The sequence below is a fragment of the Gastrolobium bilobum genome, unplaced genomic scaffold (assembly GCF_033153095.1).
Source record: "Gastrolobium bilobum isolate Gb01-03AN ecotype WA unplaced genomic scaffold, APGP_CSIRO_Gbil_v1 utg6656, whole genome shotgun sequence".
Taxonomy (NCBI): domain Eukaryota; kingdom Viridiplantae; phylum Streptophyta; class Magnoliopsida; order Fabales; family Fabaceae; genus Gastrolobium; species Gastrolobium bilobum.
The window spans coordinates 240,434-258,922 of record NW_026896856.1 but is presented as its reverse complement, the minus strand read 5'-3'; the positions used below and the strand labels follow the sequence as shown (position 1 = coordinate 258,922).

Below are 18,489 nucleotides of genomic sequence, written 5' to 3'. Positions count from 1 at the left end.
ATTCTATTCATGCAACACAATCCCAAGATTCATAATAATTGTATTTTAATAAAAATCATTTCTGTTTTCAGTTTCAACAAAAACGAAAAAGCTTGAAAACTTTTAACTTCTTCTAATATTGAAATCACGAATAAAAACTGAAACGCGGAACGTTATATACTGGACAACGATTGAAATTTTATCTTATTTTACATCGTTTAAGTGCAGCCTTTATATTTATATTAATTAAACCTCAACGAAAATGCCTAATACATGATTGTTAAGCATCAAAAAGATGTTCTCTCCCAATGTTTAATTATAACACAGCCATCGTTCATAAAATTATGCAACTTATTCAAAAGCATCATTTATTCCTTCCAACAAATGGCTTTACAACAACATCAACAAATTCTAATATTTAGATTATAACAAATTCAAACATCATGCACCATAACTGAACACCACACAGATGCAGCATAACATCACACAAATTAAAAATATTCAAGAACAGCTTCAACGATTAATTTCTAAATATAGTTCAACAACAACAAAAAATAATAATCCCAAATCATCATCACAAACATTCTTAAATTATCAAGCACGAAGAAAATATATCCACAACTCGCAGAATACAAAAAAATATCCCCATGAAGCCTTAAAGAATCCTTGCAACTTTTGCAGTAGTATTGCAAAGATCGACAAACCCTTTCTTCCATCCTGGCACGTTTTCAGAAGAAGGACCCTTGATGCAGATAAATTTTAAACTCTTCACCCGTTGACATTTTATTCCATTGATTACCATTCAATTTTTGTATCGGGTAGCAAAAAAACGTAGGAAAGCACTACGCAGCATTGAGGGCGTTTACTACATAAATAACTAATCACAGTAGTATGAAACCTTCAGCCTTGAAAAACGAAAAAAAGAGAATTAGTATACAAAAAATGAAAACTAATTCATAGCAGCTTCCTTGTAAAGTAAACAAAAATAATAATAATATAACATTAGCTACACATATGAACGAAGAAAAAATAATGTAGGCAAGAACCACACAACATGAAATACAACGAAACCTTCTGCCATACAAAACGAAAAAGAGAGAATTAGTATACAAAAAATGAAAACTAATTCATAACAACTTGTTTATAAAGTAAACAAAAATAATAATAATATAACATTAGCTACACATATGAACGAAGAAAAAAAAATGTAGGAAAGAACCACACAACATGAAATACGACGAAACCTTTCGCCCTACAAAACGAAAAAAAGAGAATTAGTATACAAAAAACAGAACACGAATTCATGGCAACTTGTTTATAAGGTAAACAAAAATAATAATCATACAACATCCGCTACATATGCGAACGAAGGGAAAAAAACATAGGCAAGAACACACAGAATGAAATACGATGAAAACTTCCGCCCTACAAAATGAAAAAAAGATAATTAGTATAAAAAAAGAAAACGAATCGTACAGATTATTTACGTCTTGTTTATAAGAAGATAGCATTGCAAATATCAACAAACACTTTTCTCAATCCTGGCACGTTTGCAGAAGAAGGACCTTCCATTAAAATATGAAACGAATAAGAGAAAGCCAAAAAATAATACCAACACAACAACCCCTACAAACAGAAATGAAGAAAGAAAGCGTAGACAAGCTAAAAAAAAAGAAATACAACTTCTCTATTTATACAAAATGAATGCCACCCAAAACTTTCCAAATCTTTTCCCACTATCCATATTTTAAATTCAAAATTTGAAACCATTTCAAAATTCGAATTTTAGATCAGGTGAGAAATTCCAATGTAAAAAGCAATTAAAACAGCTGAGTCATTCCATTTCAAAATTTGAAATTTTTAGATCAGATAAGAAATTAAAATAGTTGAGTCATTCCATTTCAAAATTCGAATTTTAGATCAGATGAGTCATTCCAATTAAATGAACAATCAAAATTCGAATTTCAAAATTCTAATGTAAAAAGCAATTAAATTAGTTGACCAATTTCAATGTGATGGGCAGTGGGACATTCAATGCCTTGTCTGCCACCACAAATGATCATTTATTTTTCGATTTAAAAAAAATTGATTTTTAAAAGAAATTCTTTTTCCAATTTACCAAAGAAGGAAAGTTTTTATATGCCATGTAGTGTGAACACAATTTTCAGAATTAAGCAGGGAGTGACATATCAGCGAAGTTTCCAACATTGAACTCTCCTTTATATATATACTCCTTTATTTATATATATATTATATATATATCTAGCCTAATAGATGTTCTCTCCAAAGTATTTATGGATGAGATACCTTTGAGTCAAGTAGATCACTGTGCACTGAAGAACTGTAAATGGCTTCGCCAAAGGGGATGTGTGTACAATGACAATATAACAGTAAGAAAGAGAGTGTAACGTATCTGTAAGTTTTATCTTTTATTTATAAAGTTTTTCTATGGGTAGTGGATTCTGGACCTTTAATGCCTCTGATAACAGCCCAAACTCATATATCATGTTGTCGTATTATAATTGATATATTTGATGAATATCTTTCCATATTTATATTTGATTAATATCTTAAATTACCTCTTGTTGGACTTGTCAATTAATGGCTCATATATGAATCCATAACACATTTGTTTCTAGACTTTATGGTCTCATGATCTCTCTTATGATTTTGTGTTCCTATGATACAAATTTTGGATTGGGTTATGATTTTTAATTTTTTTCAATAAAATAGTATTTTCTATTTTTTTAAATTAAAAGTCAAAATATAAAATAGAAATGATTTAAATATGTTATTTAAATTTGATTCTAAAAATTAAGAAATAGATATAACTTTCACAACTATTTTTACAAAATAGGCTTTGTCAAACAATTTTTTTTAGGGAAAAGTTATACTTATTACGTTTTTTTTCTTACTACTTCTTATTACCAAATCTTAACAATTGATTTTTGTCAATCTAACAGTTATAATTTATTAGAAATTAATAATTAATTAATAAATGTGATCCAATAAATTATAACAATTAGATTGACGAAAATCAACAGTTAAATTTTGATAGTAAGAGGTAATAAGAAAAAAGAAGTAATAAGTATAATCTCCCTATATTTTTATTATGAAAATAAAAAACAGTTTTTTAAAAAAGAATTCAACGGATCGAATTCTCTAAATTCATTCTAAAATTTAAAAAAGTAATTTTTTTTTGAAACTATTTTTACAAAATAGACATTATTAAACTTATTTTTTTTTTAATTTTTTTCATGAAAATTAAAAAAAAATTCAAACACGCCTTTCGAGAGAAATTTTTTCCAGCAACATAAAAAAATTATTTCCAATGTATAAAAAGTTTTAAGTTAGAGGACGAATTGAAATCATAGAGTTAAATCACCAATATGAAAAATAAAATAAACAAGTTTGAGGAGGAAGGTATCATGTTTTTACATAGATTTTAGCTTCGTCTTTGATTCTCTGGATTCACTGTTAATTATTATAGTGACCAACGTAAGATGTTGTTTAGGTTCTTGTAGACATGCTCCACACTCGCTATTTGTTTAATCTGTTTAACATTCTAGCCTTTCAAACAAGGTTTTTCAGCACTTCCTCTTCTATATTAGATCTATGCACCAAACCACACCACCTTCAACAAATCCATGCCAGGTTTTTCCTCCATGGCCTCCACCAAAATACAGCTCTTTCCTCCAAACTCATGGATTGTTATGCCAAGTTTGGACTCCTGAGTTTATCCCAGAAACTATTTTACTTTGCTGAAAACCCAGATTCAATTCTTTACAGTACAATCTTAAGAAATTGTTCTCAGTTAGGTGAATATGAAAAGGCCCTCTTTTTGTACAGAGAAATGGTTGAGAAATCCGTGTACCCAGATGAAGAAAGTTGCCTTTTTGTTTTGAGATCTTGTCTTTCTGTGTCCCGTGAACAAGGGAAGGTAGTTCATGGTCAGATAGTGAAACTGGGTTTGGATGCATTTGATTTGGTGGGTAACACTTTGATAGAATTGTATGATATAAATGGTTCTTTGAAAGGGCATGACCCAGATGAAAGAAAGTCTGTGATGGAATTGAATTATTGGAATGACTTGATGTCTGAGGCTTGTCAAAGTGGGAAAATGGAGGAAAGCATTGAACTCTTTTGTAGGATGAGAAAGGAGAATATCCAACCTAATTCAATTACTGTGTTTAACTTGTTAAGGTCAGCTGTTGATTTGAACTCATTGAAGATAGGACAAGCTCTCCACGCACTGGTTGTTGTGAGCAACTTGTGTGGGGAACTAACTGTGAATACTGCACTTTTGTCAATGTATGCTAAGTTGGGTAGTCTAGAAGATGCAAGATTGCTGTTTGAGAAAATGCCTGAGAAGGACCTTGTAGTCTGGAACATAATGATTTCAGCATATGCAGGCAATGGGTGCCCTAAGGAATCCCTAGAACTTTTGTATTATATGGTTAGATCAGGAATTAGACCTGACTTGTTCACGGCAATCCCTGCAATTTCATCAGTCACACAGTTAAAACATACTGAGTGGGGAAAGCAATTGCATGCTCATGTGATAAGAAATAGTTCAGATTATCAGGTATCCGTTCATAATGCTCTTATTGACATGTATTCTTCATGCAATGGCTTAAATTCAGCACAGAAGATTTTTGACTTGATAACGGACAAGACTGTGGTTTCATGGAGTGCAATGATCAAAGGATATGTAATGCATGACCAGTGTCTTCAGGCTCTATCTCTATTCTTAAAAATGAAGTTGAGGGGTACTAGAGTTGACTTCATTATAGTCATTAACATCTTGCCTGCCTTTGCAAATATAGGGGCATTGCATTATGTAAGATACTTACACGGTTACACATTGAAAGCCAACCTTGATTCACTCAAATCGCTTAAGACATCGCTTCTTAGTAGCTATGCAAAATGTGGATGCATAGAGATGGCCAGGAAGCTTTTTGATGAAGAGAAAAGCAGCCATAAAGATATAATTGCGTGGAACTCTATGATCAGTGCATATTCTAAACATGGAGAGTGGTTTCAATGTTTTCAGTTGTACAACCAAATGAAACTTTCAAATATTATACCAGACCAAGTAACATTTCTAGGGCTGCTCACAGCTTGTGTAAATTCGGGCCTTGTGAATAAAGGCAAGGAGATTTTCAAGGAGATGGTGGAAAAATATGGTTACCAAGCTAGTCAGGAACACCATGCTTGTATGGTTGATCTACTAGGACGTGCTGGACAAATTGATGAAGCAAGTGAAATAATAGAAACTATTCCCTTCAATTCAGATGCCAGGGTTTATGGCCCCTTGTTGAGTGCCTGTAAGATGCACTCACAGACCCGTTTAGCAGAACTTGCTGCTCATAAGCTTATAAATATGGAACCTAAAAATGCTGGAAACTATGTATTGCTCTCCAATATATATGCTGCTGCAGGAAAGTGGGACAAAGTTGCTCAAATGAGGAGTGTTCTAAGAGATAGAGGACTAAAGAAAACACCAGGCTGTAGCTGGCTAGAATTAAATGGACAAGTACATGAGTTTCGTGTTGCAGATCAATCTCATCCAAAATCAGAGGATATATATTCAGTATTAAAAATGCTGGAGTTGGAAGCAGGGGATCTGGAGGATGATCTTGAACTCTTTGACTCTCCTATTATTTTAAGTGTTGTGAATTGCATATGAATCAACTCAAACACCTTTAGGCCTGACAATGATAAGCCAAATTCACCGGACTCAGTAATTGTCATGTAACCTCCATTTGTTTCTTGGAGTTTAAAATTATAAACTGTAAACTTATCATTATCCTGTATCACCCAACAAAAGGGTCATGGTTTGTGTCTTGGTTATGCCTTTTTACTTATTAGGCTTTGTTTTATGTCTTCGATAGACTTTGTATTATAACACGCTCTAGAAACTGAAAACAGACCTTAAAAGACTTTTGTAACTCATTAAATAAGTATATCACTAAGACATTATTAAATTGTTCAAACTTTTTTAAACACTTGGGGTAGGAAATTGCCTGAAATGAGTTCAAATAATTTAAAGGCTTAATTGTCAGGGACAAAGTTGCAAATGAGGTGCATTTCTCATTTGCATTTGCAGGAACCAAAATACTATTCTCTAACTTTATTACAAAGTTCAAAATAATTTCCTTCGCGCAGCATAGCACAGGGAGGTGAAAAATAATCAAAAAACTGAACTGAACCTACACCAAACTGAACTGCACTTAAAATAACCGGTTTTTAAAAATCAGTTCTTGAACCGAACTAGTTTTTACAGAATCAATTCATGAACCGAACTGATTTTTAAAATCAGTTCAAGAACTGAACCGAACAACTTTCAAATCGAATTGAACCGCTTTTTATTACTTTATTTCTTTATTTTTTTAATTTTTTTCTTTTCAGAAGAGGGTCGACCTGAACCGAACCGAACCGTTTCCAACTGGACCAAACTAGTTTTGAACTAAACCGAACCATTTTTGAACAGAGTCGTTTGTAAATTTATAAATTTTTTGTTTATAAATTCTTACAAATTACACTATGTCTTACCAGTAAGACACTCTTGAGTAAAATCTTACTGGTAAAATATAATATAGTTTATAAATTTATAAAAAGAAATTATCAAAATAACCCAGCTCTTTTATATAATAAAAAACATACTTATTAGTATAAATAAATAAAAAATCTCTTTCGGGTTACTCAAAATCCAGCCCACAACTCAACTCAAGCCTAAATTAATTGGCCTATATTTAGATTCTAAAAATAAGACTAAAAGGGAGGTAATTTTATTTTATTTTTCTTTTAAAAGTAAAAACCTAGTCCAATATAAAGAGGAGTTAATACATTTTGGGTATTCAATTTTATCAAAAAATAGAAATCCTACTCATCTAGGTTAGTTGAGATTTTAATTCCTTCACATTCTAACTCTTTGATTTGAATTTATAAATTAGAACATATATATATATATATATATATATATATATATATATATATAAATAATACGTTTAATTAATTGAGGATATAACTCAATAAAGAAGTATGAATTTGGAGTAAAAATATATGTATAACTGATGCATAATATTGGCTTCACTTACTTGTATTTTGTTTTATATAATAATATATAAGAAGGAAAAAATATTTCTATTTTTGTTGCAGAATTTTTTTTCTGCCACACTCGTATAAAAGTGAGTGGATCTCATTACAAAGAAAAAAGAGATAAAATATTAATGAGATTCACTCACTTTTATGTAAGTGTAGTAAAAAAAAATTTGTGCAGTACAAACAGAAATATTAAACAAAAATATGTCGAATAATATCAATTTCAACAAATAAACTAATTCAAAAAATGACATGCAATTCTAATCAAACGAACCGTTTTATGTTAATAGAATCGGCACAAAGAAATAAAGGAGAGAATCACAAAACAACGCTAAGAGATTATCAATATGTTGTTCATAAGTAGACAAATCCCTTTTTTTGAACTGTTGGGGGTGCCTAACTAGCATCAAATAAATAAAATATATAGGTGGGGAGAGAACTTGGCTTCGATTTCCACCAAATATATCTTTGGGGAGAGACGATAAGCCTCGACTCGGGATTATTCTTATAGTCGGTTCCATTATTGCAAAAAGCTATCGTAAAAATATAAAAACTTACGTTTTTACATTTTTACTAAAGTAGTACGTGTTTAAAGTAAAAACTCTTCTCAATAAAAATTGGTAAAAATTACACGTAAAAATATAAAAATGGTAGAAATCACAAGTTTTTACGTTTTTACTTAAATCAAAAAACTAAATCGGGTCAACTTTTAACCCAAGCCCTGGTTTTATTTTTATTTTATAATAAAAACTAAAAAAAATCCTATTTCCATTTCCCCCAATCAAATGCACAGTATCTTTTTCTACCTATTTTAAAAAAAAACTCTCGTGCGAGGCCACTGCGTTTCCATGTAAAAGTTGTTAAAACTCTCATTTTGTGTTTTTGGACTCATGTCTTATATAATTATGTGACTTATATCTTTTAAATAAAATTTTTCCAATTATATATATATATATAATTGGAAAAATTTTATTTTCACCGATTGTGATTTTGTGATTTATCATTTGACCCCCATGTGGATTTAAACTTATCACTTAGATCCATTATGTTTAAATAATTTATCATTTAACCCGCTGTAGTTTCAAATTTTCACTTAGACATCTTGTGGTTAGAAAATTTTTCACTTAACCCCTTGTGGTTACAAAAATAATTTTTTTTAAAAATAAATATTTTAAATAAAATTTCCTCTTTTTTATTTTATATCCTCACCTAATGCATTTAGGGTTTAAAAATAACTTAATTTTATCAAGAAAATAAATTCAAATCAAATATTATTATTTTTATCTATTTTTTACCGGATATAGTTATAAAATTATCTAAAAAAATAAATATCTTATTTTGATAATACATATTTAATTTATCTTAAATAATATTTTTTAATTTCAAATATATTTTGAAAATAAATAAAAATTAAGATAATTTATAATTAATTTTAGAATAAATAACTTGAAATATTTTTTAAACCCTAAATGCATTACATGAGGATATAAAATAAAAAAGAGAGAAAATTTATTTTCTAAACCACATGGGATCTAAGTGAAAAAAATTTGTAAGCACAAGGGGTCTAAGTGAAAATTTAAAAATCATGGGGGTTAAATAATAAATTATTTCAGCACAGTGGGTCTAAGTGATAAGTTTAAAACCATAGGGGTCAAAATGATAAATCACAAAATCACAGTGAGTGAAAATGAGATTTTTCCTATATAATTTTGTATCTTGAACTTAAGTAGTAGAAATTTTATGTTTTGTGTCGTTTTTACGATTCCTTTCCGTTTATACGTACAAACTCGATTTTGATAACATTGGTCGGTTCAAAGAGTTGAAGCTTATAGGATACCCAAGAGGCCAACTTGCCTCAAAAAGATAATTAGTCGGTATACAAAAAAGAGAGTAGATTTTATTAATTTTCACTTTTTTGGGATGTGTTCACTTACAACTTATTTATAATTTATTTCTTATTCTAGTTCTTTATATTTTTTATTTACTTATTTTTTTCTATATTTTTAATGAGTTTAGTGTTCTTCCAGTAATAAGAAATAAAGTTCTATATTATTTTGAATTTTGAGAAAAAAAAACCAGAAAAATTTGGAAAATTTTATAGTACAAGAGAGAAACAAAATTCTCAAAACAACTTTTATTTTATTTTTTTCGTACAGAAAATTTCCAAGAACTATCATATTTTATGTGTGATTATTTTAGATTAGTCTTTTGATTATTTCAGATAGTAACGTATTCCTTGCTATTTCAGATTTGTCTTTTGATTATTTTATTTTTATTTTTATTATTATTTCCTTTTTAGATTAACTTTAGTTATAGCAATTTGAAATTTTAGTCAAGTTAAAAATATCAAAATTCTTATGGGAATGATAATTGGAACTCAAAAAGCTTTGTATAACTTGTTGTCGCGTATATTTGCATGCATACTTCGTAACTGTTTACAATGCAACAAATGTTTTCAACTGAAATAAGGCAACAAATGTTTTATAATATATTTCAAATTGAATTATTCTAACTTAAATATATTATCATGTCATTAATGAATGTTAATTTAAAAAGTATGAATTTAAGTTTGATGTGATTGAAACTGAATCAGGTTTTAAAGCGGGCCGCATTGAACACCCTTAACAATCATTTGTAATACAGTTTATAATTATATCGTTAGTTAGTAAGATAACATAGGAAAGATGTACTAATAGGAAGAAAATTGAAAAAATAAATAAACAAATACAAGAACTAAAATAATAAGTGATTAGGGAAAAAGTAAAAACAGGAGAAAATTATGGGGACAAAATTTTATAATATGCTTCAAAAAAATCCCAGTTTAGATATAACCATATATTTTAAGTTCATTATGTTCCTAAGTACAGTCACACTGCTTCAGTTGTTATTTTTATTTTTTTAAACTTGATATACAAATTCCTCACTTATGTTGTATGCAATAAAAAACTAAGTTCTAGATTAGCAAGCATTGTTTTAGAAATCAAGAAACTTTTTCAAATTGAATTCATCAGACAAGATGAAATGGATTGGCCATATTAATAATTAAATATTTAATTATAAAATTTTAAATAAGAAATTTTCTCTCTGATAAACTAGAAGAATACGAAAAAAGAAGAAGTTACATTCCAATAATAGAAAACGTATCATTTTAATGCTTATCTTCATGCCTTTATACATATAGAGCAAGTCGCCTTGTGAGTTTTTCACTTTTTCATTATCTATTAATAGCGTTTAAGAATATACAGTACACTACCACCATACTTTAAGCTATGATTTTATAAACACTGCCATCATGGCATATGTAGATAGTTAACACTCATTATGTATTTGGTCCTTACAGGAATTTTTTTCAAATTTTTTATTTAGTTCAATTCTTATTTATGATTTAGTAATTATAGTTTTTTCTTATTTTTCTTTTGATCCCTATATATAGGGACAATTAAAAGAACAAAAATAATGCTACTTCAACATCTATCTGTCACATTGAAATCCAAACTACTGGAATTATATATTAGACTAATAACAAGGATCACTTCACAGATTATTATAACTGTAGGAATTGATTTGCAAAGAAAAAGAGAGTATACGAACTAAATTAAAAAATTTCTGTAAACTGTATGGATCAAATATGTAGTTGAACAATTTTCTTTTAACCACTTTCAAAAGAAAAGGCATATAATTTTTTTTTATAGGGGAATGTTATATTTATATATTTTTTGTTTATAAATTCTTACAAATTATATTATGTCTTACGGTAAGATATTTTTGAGTAAGATTTTACCGGTAAGTAGGATACCAAAAAAAAAAAAAAAAGATTTTACCGGTAAGACATAGTGTATTTTGTAAGTTTGTAAAAAAAAAAAAAAAAAAATCAATAAAACCCTCCTCTTTTGTATATTAAAAAACATACTTATTGGTATAAATAAATAAAAAATCTCTTTGGGGGTACTCAAAAAACCGGCCCACAACACAACTCAGGCCTAAGTTAATTGGCCTATATTTAGATTCTAAAAATAAGACTATAAGGGAGGTAATTTTTTTTTATTTTCTTTAAAAGTAAAAATTTAGTCCAATATAAAGAGTAGTTAATGCTTTTTGTGCATTCAATTTTACCAGTATATTTTTAAAATGAAAATAAAAATCCTACTCATTTAGACTAGTTGAGATTTTAATTCCTTCTCATTCTAACTCTTTGATTTTAATTTATAAATTAGAACATATATATAGAAAATACTGATATAACTCAATAAAGAAGTATGAATTTGGAGTAAAAACAATTTATGTATAAGTGATGCATAACATTGGCTTCACTTACTTGTATTTCGTTTTATACTTTTTTTGGACAAATTAGGAAATTAAAAACAAAAACAAGAGAAAACTAAACACATAGCCAGACACGAATGGTGTCATTATACAGACTATCTAGACATCCTGGAGGAGGTTCGTCGAAGACTTGAACAACTTAGAAAAATTGTAAGAGTACGAGGCTAGAAAGTCAGTCACTCCATTTCCTTCGCAGTGAATATGGGAAATATGGACTTGCCAATATTTTTGTAACATGATCTTAATTTGCTGCACCAAAATAGCAGCAGGATGATCCTTCTGACACTCATTCGATATAAGCTATTGGGCTGAGAGAAAATCACCCTCCAACCACACTCTTCTAAATCCCTTGTCCCAAGCAAGATTTAATACTTCCAACAAGCCCACAATTCGGCATGCAAGACAACACCCGAATTTAAATTTTTACAGAAATTGATAACCCAAGCTCCTGATGGGTAGGGTTGGCTCGTAACACGCCAAAAATGAGCCGGGTTGGGTTGGCCAAAACGAGCTGCCAACCCGAGTCAACCCGACTCGTTTCAACTCGTGAAAAAACGAGCCAACCCACGAGTCAAACGAGCCAGCTCGCGGGATGAGTTTATTTTTTATTTTTTATAAAAAATACAAAATATAATATACAAAAATGGACAAAATCCACACATGTTGTCATCATTATTTTTTCTTCCTTCAATAAACCTAAGTCCCTAATCTTCTCACATCCCTGTCATTTTTATATTGTTAGGTTGTGCTGGTTCTGTTTGGTTCAAATATCTTACTCACTTGGTAACAAGTGGTTCTGATTGTTTCTTGATATTGATGCAAATTTGTTGTGAAGAAAATTCAAAACTAAAATATTTTGCTTTTATTTCTCATTTTGTAACTTTTTGTTTAAGCTAATGGAAGCCACATAGCTGGTGCATTAATACTACTTGGTCATTTAAATAGGCTGAAAACGAGCCAACCCACGAGCAATTTCGAGCCAACCCGCGAGCCAACTCGCGAGCTATTTTTTCAAGCCAACCCACGAGCCATATTTTTTAGCCAACCCGCGAGCCAACCCTAACTCGACTCGAGTCGGGTTGGGTTGAGTTTTCTGACTCGTTTTTTTTTCGAGCCAACCCTAACCCGGCTCGTTTTTTTCGGGTTGAATGTGGGTTGGGTCGGGTCGGGCTGGGTTGACCCGTTTTGCCAACCCTACTGATGGGTCTCAAATAACACCTCATGATGGCTTCACTTACCTGTATTTTGTTTTATATGATAATATATAAGAAGGGAAAAATATTTCTACTTTTGTTGTAGAAATTTTTTTCTTCTACACTCACATAAAAGTGTATGGATCCCATTACAAAGAAAAAAGAGATAAATATTAAGTGTGGTGAAAAAAAAATTGTGCAGTAAAAATAGAAACATTAAGCGAAAATACGTCAAATGATATCAATTTCAGCAAATAAACTAATTCAAAAAATTAACATGCAATTCTAATCAAACCAACTCGGCACAGAGAAAAAGAGAGAGAGAGAATCACAAAGCAAGGCTAAGAGATCATCAATACGTTGTTCGTAAATAGACAAATCTATTTATTTATCATCTAACGTTAAATGCAACAAAGGATTATCTTTTTTCTCTTTTTCTGAACTATTGGGGAGGGGGGGTGCCTAACTAGCATCAAATAACAAAGTATATAGGTAGGAAGAGAATTTGAATTCGATTTTCACCAAATATATTTTTGAGAAGAGACGAAGAACTTTACTCTGTAACTAAGCCTCGACTCAGGATTATTCTTATAGTCGATTCAAAGAGTTAAAACTTATTAAAATCCCGGGAGGTCAACTCACCTCTAAAAAATAATCAAAGTTGGTATACCAAAAAAAGTATATTTTATTAATTTTCACTTTTTTAGGATTTATTTGCTTACAACTTATTTTATTAATTTATTTCTTATTCTAGTTATATATAATTTTTATTTACTTTTTTTTTATATTTTTAACGAATTTAACGTTTTTCCTGTAATAAGAAATAAAGTTCTACATTATTTGGATTTTTGAGAAAAAAAAAATGCAGAAAATTTTAAAAAATTAAATATTACAAGAGAGAAACAAAAACAACTTCTATTTTTTTGGTAGACACTCACTAACACTACTTTAAGTTAACAGAGAAACAACTAATTTGAAATAAAACTCAACTTAAATTTCATTTAATCCAAATTAAAAAATTAATTTTAAGCCCAATGAAGGAAGTTGGTCTCCTATATAAAAAAAATAAAAATGACTAACCTAATAATTAATAAGAGACAAATTATTAATTAAACATCAGGACGCTTGTAGTTTAAATTATTATAGCCGTTTCAATTAATAAAAATTACTTTAAATTTGAAATTTAAGCCAGAAGGTTTTTTTATAGCCGTTTGTAGTTTGCAAACTTAGAAGCAAAACAACGTAATTGCATTGCAAAGCAAAAAAACAGTTTCCCAAAGCGCGTAATCTCCCTTCACCTTCACTTTGTAAAGAGCGGGTTTTGATCCTCTTCTTGTCTGTCTATCTTTGCAGCGTTTGTTTTTGTTTTCTCTGAATCGTTCGTTCAAAGATGATGAATGTGAAGAAGCGTCAAGCTGAAGAACCACTTGTTTCCTTGCAATTTTCAGAGAAGAAGCACCGTGTTGGAGAAGAGTTTGAGAGCATGAAGATGGTTGCGAGAGGTTATTACTATCCAAAGATAAATTTCATGAAGCCATTGGGAGAAGATGCCCACTTCATATGTGAGGAAAAGCAAATCATGGGGTTGCTGATGGTGTTGGTGGATGGGCTAGGAAAGGCATCGGCGCTGGTGATTATGCCCGTGAGCTCATGAAGAATGTTACTGTTGCAATCAAAGAAGAAGCAAAAGACTCTGTTGACCCTAAAAGAGTCTTGAATCATGCTTTCATGAATACAAAAGCTAAAGGGTCATCCATTGCATCCATTGTTTATCTTAAGAAAAATGTCTTGCATGGTGTCAATGTTGGTGACAGTAGCTTGATGTTGTTCAGAAACAACACGTCCCCCATTCAGCAGCGCAAATTCAACACTCCGTTTCAATTGGGGAATGTCGTGAGGAGTAATCGTCCAGACTCTGCTGGAGTATCAGGTTCTTGTTGAGCCAGGGGATGTTCTAGTTTTAGGAACTGATGGTGTTTTTGACAATAAGTATCCCTTTGAGATTGAATCGATTCTCAAAGATATGACTGAAGAAGGCAGATTAATGGATGTACAAGAATGTGCTAAGGTAATTGCATCGATGGCTTGGCGCCTTTCCATTAGCAAAATTGGAGGCCCTTTTGCAGATGCTTGTAAGAAAGTAGGAGTTAATCATAAAGGTGGAAAGATGGATGATATTACAGTTCTAGTTGCTCATATAATTGTATGAAAGTTGTTTACTTTTGAAAACTCGGTTATCCATGTTATTGAATGAATTGGGTTTTCACAATTGTCACTCTCTTAATTAGTTGCTTTTTATGTTTATGTGGTTTTAGATTATGCAAATTTACCTTATTATTCTGGTTTAATGTTTAAAATCTGTGAATGTTCATGAAAAGGGAGATAGACATAACATTTTCATATAATAAGGTCACGTGAAAAATTTTAATGAGAGAATTCATTTCCTCATGAATGTGGAAACATTTGCATAATATAATGACCCTAAATGGTAAATCTGAATTAGAGATTTAATTTAAGGATTTAAATGCCATAATTAGATTCAGTGAGTGATTTCGAGTATTTTGACTGTAATCATGACTATGTTATGAACAGTGCGTTCTGCCGAAGAATTGCAGCGTTGCGAATTAACCGGTAGAGCTTAAATGAGTAAAATAATTTTAGAGACATAATTTGACAATTCTGACGTCAAATATGAGTTCAGAACGAAAAATTGTATAGTCTGACAATTTTGGTGAAAATCTCGTGAATAGTATTTCTACCGGGTATTTTGTACTGCTGTTTAAGCAACCAGTAGAGTCCAGAAACAAATAATTGATGAAATAAGAATAAGAAAGTCCAATATATGCCAAGCAAGTCAAAATAGACCCAAGAATGATAAGTTTATAAGTTTTAAGTTTCGGATGCAAACAGTTCACAATTAATGAACCACAGTGCATTTCGTCAAAAATGGTGCAGAAACGGTATTGTAAATTAAGAATATTGTTCCTTAGGAAATAAAAATTAATGTAACTGATTTTAGAAAAATAAAAATATGTTCGTAACTTTAAGTTAATTCCGGGTTAGTTTAAGCAAAAATATGCGTAGGAAAAACATCCGGTAAAGCCACATGGGCCAAAAGGTACCTTAAGTGACTTAAAGTCATCACTTTCCTCACATTCTCTCTCTCCCTCTTCCCTCCCAACCCGCGGCAGTCTTGAAGAATAGGGCTTAGGGTTTGTTTTGATTTTCCTTTGATTTCTCCATGAATAACCAACCAAATCCTTGACCCAATATACCAATCTCATAGGAAATCATCCAAGGAAGCTATTACACCCCTCCATTTGAGCTGATTTTGTTTGTGGAGGGAGATATCCATCACCCCATTTTTGGATTACTATTCATCCAAGGTGAAAAAGGGAGTTTTTGGTGGAGTCTTGCTTGTAGGTTACCTTCTAGACCTTGTATAAGCTTTTGGAGGTAATGAACCTCTATTTCCATGGTAGTATTTTGATGATTTATGTTATAAAATTATGAGTATGTTTTGGTGAGAAAGCATTGGGTGTTAAACCTTGATTTGATGATGAATCTTTGATGTTTTGGATTTAAGAAATGAAAATAAGCATTTGTATGTATGTAAAAAAAAAAATTAGAAAAAAAAATCCTATGCTTTCCTCTACATGTTCGGCCATCATAGGTGAAGAGTAGGATGTTGTGCAAAATTTTATCTTAAGTATTAGGAAGGTTTAATGTGTAGGAATTAAGTGAAAATTTGATAAATTAGTGAGAATGCCAAAGTGGAAAAAATTATATGAAATATGCCCTTATGTTTAGGCCTTGTGGGGCTTTGGAGGGACTTTATGCTCCAAAAATTAAGTTGGAACCTTATGAAAACATATATTTGTATGTGTAAGTTACAAGTAAGTGAAGAAAAAGAACCTTTGCCTATGTCCTTGTAGTGTTCGACCTAGAGGGTGGTATAGGGGTATATTTTGTTACATTTTATTGTAAATAAAATGTGTTGTAATTTATTGTATAAAATTGATGAGTTAAGAAGTGAAATGACTTGAAAAATGGTTGAAAAATACTTTGATTTCCTATGGGTATGTCTGCGGCTTTTGAAGTAAAATGGCATGATTTATGTTGAAAAATTCTTAAGGGAATGTTTGATTAAATTAAAGAACATCAACGGTTATAAAGAGGTCTAGACTTGTGTATTGGCATAGTATTGGCAAAAACGTAAAGAAACGAAAAGAAATTATAAAATGCATGCCTTATGTAAAATCTAGGCATGATAGCATTTTGTTGATTTGTATTTGTGGATTCTTGCTCTAGGTGTACCTAGGGACTGGAAAGGATCGGAATCTCTTGAAGATTTACATAAGTAACTTGTGTCACAAGTAAACGGATCGGAAAAGCTTCAAGAGGTAAGCTCTATGTTTAAGGAGTCTTTTCCTGCTTGGGTGCTCCACCATGGTTAGTGAACTATGGTTGAACTGTATGACTATTGTTTAGATGCTTTGTATAGATGCATTCATATAGAGTTATTTGATAACATGATATGACTTGTTCTGATATGATTTTTGTATTGATGGTATGGTACACTGATGTCTTCTTGGGGTTTTCCTGAGATTGACGATGTACACCTCTGACATGTTCTGGTTCCGCTTGGGGTCCTCCCTTGGGAACACGTGCGTTAATTTCCGCTTGGGGTCCTCCCTTGGGAATGATGGCGCACACATCTGATATGATATGGATATATGCTCTGTTCTGTTATGATATCTGTTATATGTTGTATCTGTATACTCTGTATCTGACTTTCATGCAGGAAGGAGCCAGGGGTATGGAGAATTCTCTATAAACCTGGAGCTTATTGAGATTTGTAATCTCACCCCTCTTTGGGGATATATTTTCAGGTTCTCAGACTTCCGGTGAGCCTTCATTAGGCAGGGACGCGACACGTGGCTGAGACGTTCGACGGACCAGATTTTGAGTGGCTGTAGGCTACTACTTTTTGGAGTGCATTTATGTATTTCGTATTTTCTTATTTGATGGATCATGATGTTAGATCCTTTACTGTGTATATGGTCTGTATATGTCTTGTACATGTCTTTCAGTTTGATGCATGTACATTTTTGTATTCAGGCATGTTGATATGACTATGTAGTATTCAATTATGTTTATGTATTAGATTGCATGTTGTTAGATTAGTGGCACAGAGCCAAATTCTGCATGCGCCCATGGATGAGTATCTGATTATATTTGCATGACTGGTACTTCTGGATATAAGTATTGTTTAAACTGTCTATCAGGAACTCTTGGGAGTGGGATTGGAAAATCCCCAGTTGTCCGATTTACAGAGGTTACTCTGTCCGATTTTCGTTTACGCTGAATAAGAATTTAAAAAGAAAAAGAAAAAGTTAGCTCGTATTTTCGTAAGATAAGTCTTCTGCTATTTCTGTTTATATCATATGCATGTTAATTGAACCGGCTCGAGACAGGGATGTTACATTTATGGTATCAGAGCAGTTTCTCTAGGAGAGCCTGTGAAATATTGCATGAACTGTTCGGGTTGATAGATTTTTGAGATTTTTCTTGGAGTACTATGATATGCATGTCTGATCACTGAGTGTGAGCGTAGCTAACTCATTCCTTTGTGAGAAATATGGAGAATTATGGTTTGCCCAAGAAGGACTTCTGATCCTCCTATTGACCCGGCAGATCCAATTTTAGTAGATTTGGCTAGACCCCGTGTAACTCAGCGGGGAGGTACTTCGCAGCCAGATCCAATGATAACGTCCTTAACTGAGATGCAACAAAATATGGTTGCAGCTAGGTAGCGAGAGCTGGAAGTGATGATGAAAGAAAATCAAGACCTGTTAGAGGCTAATAGGTTGGCCAATCAAGAAATGAT

The 18,489-nt window shown here is 31.4% G+C and overlaps 2 protein-coding genes across 2 annotated transcripts; both read left to right on the top strand.

Moving 5' to 3' along the window:
- Positions 1-3,505: 3,505 nt before the first annotated feature.
- LOC133302406 (pentatricopeptide repeat-containing protein At1g11290, chloroplastic-like) lies at positions 3,506-5,683 on the top strand. Its single transcript, XM_061502173.1, has one exon. The coding sequence runs from the start codon at positions 3,506-3,508 to the stop codon at positions 5,666-5,668; it is 2,163 nt and encodes a 720-aa protein (XP_061358157.1). The 3' UTR covers positions 5,669-5,683.
- An 8,306-nt stretch (positions 5,684-13,989) lies between these two features.
- Positions 13,990-14,808, top strand: LOC133302405 (probable protein phosphatase 2C 55). The gene is made up of 3 exons (XM_061502172.1): positions 13,990-14,101; positions 14,167-14,402; positions 14,512-14,808. Exons 1-3 carry the CDS (start codon positions 13,990-13,992, stop codon positions 14,806-14,808), a joined length of 645 nt encoding a protein of 214 aa, XP_061358156.1.
- The last annotated feature ends 3,681 nt before the right edge of the window (positions 14,809-18,489 follow it).

Excerpts from the sequence above, each read along its gene's own strand:
- LOC133302406 (XM_061502173.1), top strand. The coding sequence starts at position 3,506 with ATGCTCCACACTCGCTATTTGTTTAATCTGTTTAACATTCTAGCCTTT.
- LOC133302405 (XM_061502172.1), top strand. The coding sequence starts at position 13,990 with ATGATGAATGTGAAGAAGCGTCAAGCTGAAGAACCACTTGTTTCCTTG. Across the intron at positions 14,102-14,166 it reads CATGAAGATGGTTGCGAGAG|GAAAAGCAAATCATGGGGTT; the intron begins GTTATTACTATC and ends TTCATATGTGAG. Across the intron at positions 14,403-14,511 it reads ATGTCTTGCATGGTGTCAAT|ACTCTGCTGGAGTATCAGGT; the intron begins GTTGGTGACAGT and ends GTAATCGTCCAG.